The 12,596-nt window shown below is 48.2% G+C and overlaps 1 protein-coding gene across 4 annotated transcripts in view; it reads left to right on the forward strand.

Moving 5' to 3' along the window:
- The window catches only part of adcy2a (adenylate cyclase 2a), a 76,528-nt gene that overhangs the window by 28,753 nt on the left and 35,179 nt on the right, over window positions 1-12,596 (forward strand). For all 4 annotated transcript variants that reach the window (XR_016115178.1, XM_088997777.1, XM_088997776.1 and 1 more), the window contains exon 3: window positions 10,801-10,962. Coding sequence is in view for 3 of the 4 variants with exons in the window: in XM_088997777.1 (XP_088853903.1) it covers window positions 10,801-10,962 (162 nt within the window). In the remaining variant the exon portion in view is untranslated. The remainder of the gene's footprint in view (window positions 1-10,800; window positions 10,963-12,596) is intronic.

Genomic DNA, 12,596 nt, shown 5'->3' on the forward strand with positions numbered 1-12,596 from the left:
AGAGCCGGTTTTGCAGGAGCCGCGCCAGGACCCGTCGGACGTGTTGCCGGTGCTCCTCTGCAGAACGAGAAAAAATAAGAATATCATCCAGATAAACGAAAACAAAAACATTGAGGAAGTCCCTGAGCACATCATTGATCAAGTTCTGGAAGACGGCGGGCGCGTTCGTGAGTCCGAACGGCATCACCAGATATTCAAAATGGCCGAACGGTGTTTTAAATGCAGTTTTCCATTCATCCCCCTCCCGGATACGGACCAAGTGGTACGCACTGCGGAGGTCTAATTTAGAAAAAATGGTTGCGGACTGAAGGGGCGTGAAGGCTGAGTCCATGAGGGGGAGGGGCTATTTGTTTCGGATGGTGATTTCGTTCAGACTCCGGTAGTCGACACACGGACGCAGGGTTCCGTCCTTCTTGTCAATAAAGAAGAACCCTGCGCCCAACGGAGACCGGGACGGCCGGATGAGTCCCGCCGCAAGGGAGGAGTCTATGTAATTGCTCAGGGCTTCCCGTTCAGGTTGTGAAATGTGAAAAAGTCTGGAGTCCGGTAATGGAGCCCCTGGCTGCAAGTCGATGGCACAGTCATACGGTCGGTGGGGTGGCAGGGATTGGGCGTTGTCTTTGCTGAACACCTCCCGCAGGTCATGGTAGCATTGTGGCACGCCCTTGAGGCAGATGGCCTCGGGCGGGCCAACGCGGGAGGGGTCTCGCCCTGCCGTAGCCGACCGCAGGCAGTTGGCGTAGCAGTAGGGGCTCCAGCCCTGAATGGTGGGGCCCTCCCAGGAGATGGATGGGTCGTGGGTATTGAGCCAGGGGAGACCCAATACCAACGGCGCATTCCGGGAGGGCATAACTAGAAATTGGCGGTGCTCGACGTGGTTCCCCGCTGCCCGGATTTTTAGGGGGCAGTGAGGTGGGTGACTCGGGCTAACAGTCTGCCGTCCAGGTCGACGATCTCCTTCGGGGGGTGGAGATCGATCAGCTGGCAGCCCAACGAGTCCGCCAGCTGGGGGTCAATGATGCACCCGTCGGCCCCCAAGTCCACAAGGGCCCGCACGGTTTGGGAACTGGACGGGCCGATTAATTCGCTGTCCAGCTCCAACTGTGTAACGGGGGTCGTGGCTTTGACCTCCAGAGGTCGCTGTGGTCGCCGTTTCGACGGGGACTTGCGGGGACCTGAGGTCTTTGGCTGGGGGCCTTGGGTGCGGCGAGCCCCGGGGATAGTGCGGTCGTTCCCTCCCCCTATGATCATGGGTTCGGGGGATTCCTCCAGGCGCCGCACTTGCTCGCTGCCGGGTGTGGGAGATCTGGACCGGCTTCGGGGCCGTCTGGGCCGTCGGCCGCGCTGCTCCCTCTGTCGCTCCCGAAGGCGGTGATCCAGGCCGATGACTATGACGACCAGGTCGTCGAAGGTGGTGCCCGTGTCGCGGGTAGCCAACTCGTCCTTGAGGTCGGTGTTCAATCCGCGACGAAACACCCCCCTTAACGCTCGGTCGCCGTAGCCGCTGCCAGCGGCCCGGATGCGGAAGTCGACGGAGTATTCAGCGGCTGAACGGGCCCCTTGGACGCATTCCAGTAGTCTCCCCTCTGCTTCGGACTCCGTCACCGGATGATGGAAAACCCGGCGTAACTCCGCGACGAAGTCCGGGTACGCAGCTCCGGTCGGGATTCTCGGATGGCCAGCACCCACGTCTCGGCTTCTCCCGTGAGCAGGCTGGTGATGAAGGCTACCTTCGCCTCATCGCTAACGCAGGCGTATGGATGTTGCTCAAACACGAACGTGCACTGCATTAAAAACTGAGCGCAGCGCCCGGTTTCGCCTGCGTAGCGGGAGGGAAGAGGAAATTGAAGAGCGTGCCTACTCACGGGCAGGGAAGACTTGGCCGTGAGAGCGGAAATGCGTGCCTCAGCCGCCTCGAAGCGTTGAGCCAGCATGGTGGTAATTTGGCTGATTTACGCGATGGCTAGGGCCAGCTGGCTCGAACGCTCCGCTTGCTCGGTGAGGGCGGCGAGGAATCTGTCTTCGCCGGCGGGATCCATAGTTGGTCGGAGTATTATGTCACGTCACTTGAGGCTCGAGGGCTGGGCTCGAGTGACGAAAGGAAAGCGGGGAGTGTGGATCCAAAATACACGGCGAGACAGATACTCGTATACAAAAGTCTTTACTGAGGCACGCATGAAAAAATGACAGCAGGATGAGGTGAATGAGGGAGATCGGTGACAGCTGATCTGACGGCACGGAAGTAGCAGGGTAGCTTTCAGAATACTCCGACGGAGACTGTATTGCGCGATCGGTAGATATAGTCAGAAGGCACAATCTCGGGAATGACAATCAGCTGTGGGGACCCAGGTGCATGATGATGGGAGGGGCCGTCTCCAGGGAGCAGCGGAGGTGACAGGAGGGGCAGGGCGTGCCCAGGACGGCGACGAGATGTGACAGAGGCAGAGTGAAAGGGAAGAAGGTGGAAGCGAGGCGTCGGGAATGCTGGAGAGAGAGAGAGCTGAGTGTCATCCGCAAAGCAATGAAATTGAATACCAAGTTTACGGAGAATAATGCCAAGGGGAAGAAGGTAGTTGATAAAGATGAGAGCACGAAACCGTGGGGCACACCAGAAGATACAGGAGAGGACTGTGAAGTGAAGGAGTTAATTTGGATGAACTGAGAGCGGTCAGAGAGATAAGAGTGGAACCAGCGTAGGGCGTGTCGGTGATCCCTATGGAGGAAAGTCTGTCAAGGAGGATGAGATGGGAAATGGTGTCAAAAGCTGCAGTTAGGTCAAGAAGGACAAGGATGGAGAGTAAACCGGTGTCAGCTGCCAAAAGAAGATCAGTTGTGACTTTTAAGAAAGCTGATTCTGTACTGTGGTGGTGGTGGAAACCAGATTGGAATGGTTCGTAGAGATCATTCTGGGAGAGGTGAGAGTGTCGCTGGGAGTACACAACTTTTTCTAGGATTTTGGAAATAAAAGGAAGGTGCGAAATGGGGCGCAGTTTTTTGAAGTCATTGGGATCAGATCAAAGCTTTTTAAGAATTGGTGTGACAGTCGCTGTTTTGAGGGGGAAAGGGACGATTCTTGACGATAGCGAGGAGTGAATAATGGCTGAAATGAATGGAAGGAGAGATGGCAAGCAGGATTTGACCAGAACTGTTGGGAGGGGATCTAATTGACAGGAAGAATTCTTGGATTTAGTTATGAGGTACGAGATTGTCGAGGGACTAGGGAGTTTAAAAGAATATAAGAGATTAAAGGGGGTAGGAAGGTTGGGGGAGGGGAGGGGTCCAGAGGAGCCAAGCTGCTGGTGGATTTTGTTGACTTTTTCAGAAAAGAATCGAAGCATCTTCCTATGCTGCTTCTCCGGCCGTAACGCCGCTCCTTTACTGATGATCAGGTACACGATAATGGCTATAGCCCCAAATCCCAGTCCCAACAGGAGCCAAAATTCTGCAGTTTGTGCTACTTGCAATAATCCTTCACCGATGTCTGCAAGGCCTTCTTCTGCCACTTCTACGGCTGCTGAGACAGCCACTTTGGTCGTCTGTACTACCACTATTCCCATTGTCTCGAAACCAGACACACTCGTGTATATTGTTGCCATGTCCGCACGTCATCCAATGTTCATAAGTGGAATAACAAGTTCTATTGTTATATAGTCTGTAAGGGCCCAGCCATTCTAATCCTAGGATCTACTTCCCTTCACATAGGCTCTTTCGAAAGTGACCCTCGACAATTTGTATCAAAGCCTTGGTTTGCTTCGGGATTAATTTCGGGTGACTTGTTTCCTCTAGTCCATATTCTTTATCCCAATGAGTACAGTACCAAATTCCTTGTTTCCTTGTTTCTTTATCCAGACTGCTCCTTCAATGCCGGCATATTTTTTGTCGGGATATTCATCTGTGCAAAAATCAGTCCAGGCTGGTACTTCGCCGCAAGGTCTTCTTGCGAGTTGTATGGTACAACTTTCGGTATGCCAATTTTTGTCACAGGTCATCGACCATGGTCTGGGGTTAGCGTACAATGGAGGTTTGTACGATGGTTTGATGTCTTGTTCTTTGGAATATACTGTTGCGAGGTATTGGTATTTAACCCAATAATTTTTTGTTTTCTAACTGACATCAGAAAAGTGTGTATCCCTGTTCCTTCAGACAGGGAGCCACAAACAATCTTATCTGATTTCCTGTGAATCCCCACCATGTTCGGCTCTAGTCTCTCGTGTATTCTTCGCTCCATATTATTAATATACCTTTTACTGTTTTACTTTGGACGATAGTCTTTTCTTTCTCCTAGGTTTCTTCTTTGGCGGTGTTGTGGTCATCATTAATTCCGCGGGTGTAGTCAATTTTGTCCTATAAACTCTTATTATTCCTCCTGTAACATTCCTTGCGAACAATTTCGTTGAATTTCTTCTTAGAGCGCTTTCTGTAATGTTTTCTTTGACTTCGAACCGTTGTTCCGGACAATTGTATGTCAAACAGTTCCAACGCGGTTCCCATTGGAGTCGCTCGTCCGAACAAGTGTGGTTCAAGGGAGTCGCCGGGTTGATGTAGTCCCAGCTAGGGCCCATTTCTCTCTTGCATACCCAATATCCTGCTTCTTCCCTACGCTGGTTCCACTCTTATCTCTCTGTCCGCTCTCAGTTCATCCAAATTAACTCCTTCACTTCACAGTCCTTGCAGCTGACATTAGAGAACCACCCAGGTCTGTTTTTTCCAATCTTCAGCCAGTTTCTTCTGACTATCTTGGCCGTCAGGTTCATAGGGCAGTATATCCAAAGGTTAAGTGCTCCACTTTTATCATACAACTTGGTTGACTCTATGCCGTGTACTACACAGCGTTTATCGGTTTCTTGAGGGTATGAGGTATACTTTTTCAGCAAACCAGTTGGGTCCATCTCTGGTTCGTTAGTTAATAGTTGTCTTTTTATCTTGTTCATGAGGTCTTCAATCCTCTTTTTCAGTTGTAGGTCGAACTCAGTGTTGTTGGTTACTTCACTTTTAATGAGAGTATAGTTCCATTTTTCAGCCACTGAATATTCTTCGACTAGTAGGGGGGATGGGACATCCGCCCAAATTTAAGACGAATCTGGAGGGGCCGACCCAAGACGTCCAGGAGTCGGTCCCATCCCAGCGGACGTCAGCAATCTCACGCAGCAACGTTCCAATCTGGCCACTCTCTCTCTCAAAGACGTAACTTCAAAATTCATCGCTGCAATTACTAATTGTTGGTTGTCCAAACACGTAGTGTCATGGTTCATCCGGGACAAAAAGGCTCCATTTTGGGTTTGAAGAAGTTCCAATATATGACATAAATCATTGCTTACAAAAGGATTTCTAATCGCAACCTCCTGTACATTTTTCGGACCAGGAAGAGTCCAGGTACGGTGGAGGGACATCTTCTCGGGCAAGCACATAAATAATTATCTGCTCCCAGGGTTTACGCACTCCTGATGGCAAAAGCGGGGAACGATTCCCTCTTCTCGCCAAGCTTACCATCATTTGTGCGGGCATAGAGTTTTCGATGGCCATGCCAGGGGAAGGTGAAGTAATCCAGGCTGGCCAATTACAAAAGGATATGTAGTGAATCCTCAAATTATCTTCGTTATAGCAAGTGCACCTCGGGTAAGTCAAAACTGGACTCAGGGGGATTACTGCTGCGCCGGCCACGGTGACTTGCCATCCGTCTGCCTCTTCAACTCTCACCAGCAGTCCGCTTGCAATTCTTGCCCAGCAGAATTCACAGTGAAGCAACATCGCTCCATCCCACTGGCAGGTACAACTAAGTTGTTCTCTTTGCCCCCGGGACGAAATGTCCCACTGGGCATATATTTTAAGCCTCGGAAGATACTTTATCCTGCAGGTGTAGCAAATGAAAGAGTCTAGTACCTTAGCTGGGCCTACTTCCCCTCCGCCGTGCAGGTTGATTGACTCAGAGGAAGGCTGTGATCATTCAATCTCGCAGTAGCTGGGTTTACACTCCCGCAGACGACACAGCCGACGTTAGCCTGTCTCCACGAAAAGTACTCCACGGCGTCTGATAAAAATCCCCGGCGGGCATTCTTCAAGAGCTTTAAAGCTCTTCCGGCCTTTATGCCATTCCAGGACCTCTGTGTGATAATTGTCACGTCCGCTCGAGAAGTGGTGACGGGACTCAAGGGACGAATAGAAAGTAGTGAGGGGTGGAGACAGTAAATTCCAGAAAGGTCTTTACTGAGACACATAAAGCAAACAGGAGACAGGCAAACAAGAAGAACAGCGTAACAGACCTGCGTACTGCTGGGTGACAGGGAATAATGGAGAATACACCGGCACAGACCGAACGGAATGGATTTATATAGCCAGAAGGCACAATTAAGGGAATGAGAAACAGGTGAGTGAGTCCGGAGAGCAGGGAGGGGAGGGGCCCGCTCCTGGCGCAGAGGAGGATGTGACAGAAGGGGAGGGGCACGTTCCTGGCGCAGAGGAGGAATGTGACAGTGCCCCTCCCTCAATGGACGCCTCCTGGTGACCCATCCGGTTTGGAGGGGTGAGCCAAATGGAATGCCCGGGTGAGAGATGGGTCGAGGATCCAGAAACGGGGAACCCACTGGCGTAGCCATACCTCCTGCCCGACCTGGTAAGTTGGTGCCTGGCGGCGACGACGATCTGCTATATGTTGGTTCCGGGATGCCGGGATGGCAAGTGGAGAGCCCATGACGCAGGACGGTGGAGGCACACACACCGGAGAGCTGCTTCCAGGTCCTGGTTCTTGCGCTCCGTCTGGCCGTTGGTCTGCGGATGGTAGCCAGACGACAGGCTCGCCGACGCCCCTAGCGACCGACACAAACGTTTCCATACCTTGGACACGAACTGCGGTCCCCAGTCCGACACGATATCTGCCAGGATCCCGTGGAGACGGACAACATGGTTAACCAGGAGTTGAGCCGTCTCGATGGCGGACGGTTAACGGGATGAAGTGGGCCGACTTAGAGAAGCGGTCCGCAACAGTGAGTACGACCGTCTTGCCACTGGAAGGGGGGAGGCCTGTCATGAAGTCCACGGAGATATGGGACCAGGGTCGGAAGGGAATCGGTAGCGGCTGGATAAGTCCCGCCGGGGGTTGGTGGGAGACCTTCCTACGAGGACAGGCGGGGCATGCCTTCACGATTTCCGTGACTATTTGGTGGACACGGGGGCTGAAGTATCGATGACCCGTAGAGCCTTAAAACCAATTGGACAATTAAAATGTCATTTTGGCTGACGGAAAACTAACAAAACCCAATGACAAATAGCCCGATTCAAGCAATAAAGAAACTGGCAGCGCTTCTGCAAATTTTATGAGATAGGGCGTCAGGCTTGATGTTCTGCGACCCTGGGCAGTAGATGAGAGCAAAGTTAAATCACGTGAGGAACAGTGCCCATCGGGCCTACCGCGAATTGAGTCTCATGGCGGACCGAATGGCGGCCAGGTTCTTGTGGTCCGTGTATACAGTGAAGGGGTGTTTGGCCCCCTCAAGACAGTGTTTCGATTCCTGCAGCGCCGGGATGACCGCCAGCAGTTCCCGGTTCCCCACGTCGTAGTTGGCTTCTGTGGGGCTGAGCCGGCGGGAGAAAAATGCATGGGTGGATCTTCTGGTCAACCGAGGAGCACTGGGATAGGACCGCCCCCACCCCGGACTCCGATGCGTCGACCTCAACCGCAAACGTGAGGTCGGGTCGGGGTGACGTAGGACCGGAGGGTTGGAGAAGGCTAAACGCCCCCTCTGCGTCATGTGTCCACCTGATGGGGACCTTGGTGGATGTGAGATTAGTAAGGGGGAGTGCCTTCTGACTATAACGGCAGATAACGCAGCGGTAGAAGTTGGCAAACCCCAAAAATCGCTGGAGTTGTTTGCGCGTCTTTGGGGTTGGCCACTCCTTAGTCTTGGCGGGATCGGCCCAGAGTTTCCCCTGCTCCACGACGAACCCCAGAAAAAACAGAGAGCAGGGTGCTCTTCCAAAATTTGCAGAAGCGCTGCTGGTTTCTTTATTGCTTGAATCGGGCTATTTGTCATTGGGTTTTGTTAGTTTTCCGTCAGCCAAAATGACATTTTAATTGTCCAATTGGTTTTAAGGCTCTACAGGTCATCGATACTTCAGCTCCCGTGTCCACCAAATAGGGTTCTCTCTCCAAGTCAAAATAGAGATTGTTCCCTCTTCGCTACACACCTTTCCGGGTGACTCGTGCCTTTCTTCCCATTATTTGCACGGTTTCCCCGAGGCGGCCGCATTGCGCACCTCGTGAAGAGCCTGGCGTTCCTCCGGAGGTAATTTGGCATATTCTTGACAAATATTTCGGACCCGATCGCGGGATTGTTGATTGTGGTCTTGTATAATACGTTTTCGGTGCAGGTTGTGATGCTTTCTGGTCCGAAGACTGGTCACTTCCTCGGGATCGGTGGGTAGCGGGACCCGTTTTCCTTCTTTCGCTGTAGCGTTTTGTTTGTCGATCCCACTTTTTGATAGTAGCCTCAATCTCTTTCATCGTACTTTCGGGTGCCATTTGAATGAAAATGGCTTCACTTCCCATTTCTTTCACAATCATCCGCAGCACTCGGACATATCTCTTTGAGATGATCATCGCTGCGGCTCCTTGCTCAGGGGGCTGGGGGGATGAATGCAATTCCCCTTCCTTCTTGCTCATGGTAGCGTATTCTTGCAGCAAGATTTCTCTAAATCTTACCACTCCGGAACGACCTCGAGCCCGCTCCTGTGAGAAACAACTATGGACTGAGTAATCACGATTTCTATAGATACCTATAACTAAGACACTATTTAGAAAGAAACCTACATAAAGGATGGGTCCAACAAAGTGGTTTCGGCTTAATTAAGATATTCCTGTTAACATATATGTCAAAACCTGGAAGAGGAATTACAGTAAAGTCTCGTTATATCGATATCGGATATATCGATAGTCCCGGTTATATCGATATTTTTTCGGACTCCCTTGAATATCGATATAACGAGACTTTACTGTATCTCAAACGAGTTGCAGGAATTGGAAAGAGAAAGAAAGAAAATTGGAAAGAAATAACATATATAAAGAGCAAGTGGTCGGAGGAGGGAGGCATTACAATCCAACAGGAAGCATGAGAAAGAACAGTAGCACAGCAATGGAATTGTAAATATGGTCACTCTTGGAAAGAATTTGGGTGGAAGAACATCGTCAGATTTTTTTAGAGTTCCGGCTCAAGGGCATGCACAAGGATTGGCCTGTGGCAACAACAAAGTGTCACATTATCATGGGAATGCCCGGTCATCTCCAAATAATGGAAAGAAACAAGAATGACAGTGGGTAGGATTGTGGGAAAAGTAGTTCCTCCAACCTTTGAAGCCCTGTATCTGGGACTGGAAGCTGATTTAATTATTAACTCTGCCCAGAAATACAGATACAACATTGTTCTGTTCGCAAGCAAGAAAGCAATCACGAGGAGATGGCTAACAAAAGAACTCCAACAGTCAAAGACTGGATTAAGGTGGTGGGTGAAATTTATGAAATGGAAAAGCTTACATTCATAGTCCGAGTCGAGCGAGAGAAATTTGAGAGACTATGGGATACCCGGGAAAAATTTACAGCAACCTAAGTGCTTATAAAGATATTTAAGTTAACCTATGAACCCCAATCCACTCAAGATCAAAATTGTTAATTATTGCTTTTAGAATTACTATTATTTATTATTTTTATTTGTATTACTATTATTTGTCTCTTATTTTTTTCATTATTTGTTTACTTTTCTTTCTTATATGGCACAGTGAACAGGACATTGCATCAGCAGAATTGCAAGAAATGTAAAACGTTTTATTGACATGGTTATGTGATCTGTTTTGTTTTGATGTCTGGAGCAGATGATGCTCAATATGACCATGTTTTCGCTTTTCTAACTGTTCTAAAAAAGAAAAAAAAAGAAAAAATAACTATGATTTGATTCGTCTGTGTAAGCTCTCAGTCATACAGGAATGGTCCATCGATGAAAAGGTTTCTTCAGCCGTCATGTGTGCTTCTTTGAAGGTGTCGGACGTTTCACTTCTTCGACAAGAAGCTTCGTCAGCAAACTAAAGTCTTACTGGTAGTTTCGGCCCTATATATATCCCTACTGTCCAGACATGGCTGTGCCGGACTCTGCTATGATTGGTCCCTGCTCTCAGGTTGGGGGGAGCAGATGACGAATCCCTGAGGCTGCACTGATTGCCTCTATTATCCTGACTGACGACTGGCCTGTTTCACCAATTTGCCCTGGTATCCCCTCATCAGCATAACTAAGCCTATGTTGCCTAAGCAGTCTTTTGTACGAACGATCCAAATTGAACCTCAACCCAACATTACGGTTTAGGGAAGGATTTTGCTGTTTTATGAAAATACTGTTGTTGCCAATCAATGGTGAATAAGCTACTCTGTAGAGCTCATATGTTTGTAAATCTGACTGTGACGACGTCAGTGCCTCACCAGCCATGAACCTCACCACACGTCACTGGTGGAGCTGCAGGGAGTAGTCCTCTACTCCCCCCCCCCAACCTGAGAGCAGGGACCAATCCTAGCAGAGTACGGCACCGCCATGTCTGGACAGTAGGGGTATATATAGGGCCGGAACTACCAGCAAGACTTTAGTTTGCTGAAGAAGCATCTTGGATAAAAAGCTAAACGTCCGACACCTTCAAAGAAGTAGACATGACGGCTGAAGAAACCTTTTCATATATTATTTGTTTGATGCTTTTTTTTTAATTATAAGCTAGTCTGCTTTCCCCTTCAAATGAATATTTCACACAAATGTCAAATGTATTTCTCCACAGGTGTCTTTCTTTTTATTTATTGTTTTTGTGGTTTACACGATGCTGCCATTCTCCATGTGGGATGCCATCATCGCGAGTGTTCTCACCTCTGCTTCACACACTGCTGTGTTGAGTGTCTGCTTATCTACCACAGCTGATCACGTGGAACCTGTCATATGGCAGGTAAGGCTTGCGTTCAAGGAAACATTTCATCCAAGTCTTACAGGAATCATCGTATTCACTAATTATCAGCAGACTGACAGTCACTAATAATTACTACATCTTAAATAGCATATTAGTAGATGGAGGAGGAAATGAAGAGGCGGGTGTCTCAAAATATCAACAGGGCATTGACAATACCAACTGAAGTTGGAATAAACCTTGATTTGTTTTGTTGATTTGCTTTTCTCACAATAATGACAAGGTCACACCACGAAGGTCATATCACTTCACATAGGTTTAAATTTCCAAATGTAACTTTTAATTCAGATGTTTTAATTTGCACATAACTGGAATTGGGCAAAAAGGTCCTGTTACCATTTGGTACCTTTCTTTCTTTTGACATAAATGATTATTGCTGTTGGAGCATCACATGTATTAGTTATTTCTACATTCTTGACCAAACTAAAGTGTTGAAATGTCTTTATTTCTTTGTTGATGCAATATTAATGTTTGACCAAACTTGTAATTTTTTATTTGGTCTTCTGAAAAGTGGTGATGAGTTTATTCGTCTACAAAACATTGATGTTGTTCACAAATGATGGCTGCTTTTAATCTAAAACTGATTTTGCAAAAGAGAAGTGTGATTCTGAATGTGAAGACAACATTTGAGTTGACAGTGAATCCTGAATCGCAACACTTCTTGTCCACAGTTGCATTTTCATTTTGCAGGTCAATTGAATTTATACTAAGCAGATTGAGATAAGCTTGACATGTCCCAATAACACCAAATGTTTTCTACAGCGTGTCCAAAAAAAGACAAAATGAAAGCCCTTCAATAGATTTTGCTTGGTGATAGCCCTTCACTGTACACAAATACAGGCAGATAACACCCTTGCAGGGACTTACACTTGGAGTCCAGACAGTGCGATACATTTTAATTAACTTTAACCGACGCCTCCGGACAAGTTGTGTCCATAATTTGTAAAATCACTTCAAATGACTTCTACTGAGCGTATTTTACAAAGATTCCACAGCATATAGCTAAATTGTACGTTTTAAGACTCGCGCTGAATATTCAGGAAGTCTTGTTTTCGAGTTGATGATGATGCCTGACGTGACGTCACGTCTGGAACGCCCCTACCCGAGAAAGCGACACACAATGCATTTTGGGTACTTTGTTTGGTCTGAAAACTTTGTGTTGATCCGTGTGGATGGTGAAATTAGAAGGAAAACACAAAAATAACGCGATGGTGAATCATTGTGTGTTGCACCAAGACTACTATTTCATATTAGTTGACACAAATTTCCAGCAGACAAATCAGCCCATTTCCAACGGAGCTTGGGCGCCATCCTGTGCATTTTCTAGGACGCTACATTGGAGTCCTGACGGCTCAAATTGATACGGGAAGACTTCTTTAATCGATTGCAAACATTTATGCTTTCTTCTTCAGAACTATTTGAATCATATTCATAACTGGATGAGTAACAAGAAAGCATATTCTCCGAATCTGAAGCCTTTGTTTTTATTCTACAGCAAGGCAAGATGTCCTGGCGTGACGTCACGAACAAGGGGGCGGCACCTTCTGAAACTCGGCATCTCCGAGGTCATTTTGAAGTAGTTTTGGGACACTTTAACTCATTTTTATTGGTGTTTT

The sequence above is a fragment of the Hippocampus bargibanti genome, linkage group LG06 (assembly GCF_051943395.1).
Source record: "Hippocampus bargibanti isolate YZ-2025 linkage group LG06, ASM5194339v1, whole genome shotgun sequence".
In the NCBI taxonomy this organism is placed as follows: domain Eukaryota; kingdom Metazoa; phylum Chordata; class Actinopteri; order Syngnathiformes; family Syngnathidae; genus Hippocampus; species Hippocampus bargibanti.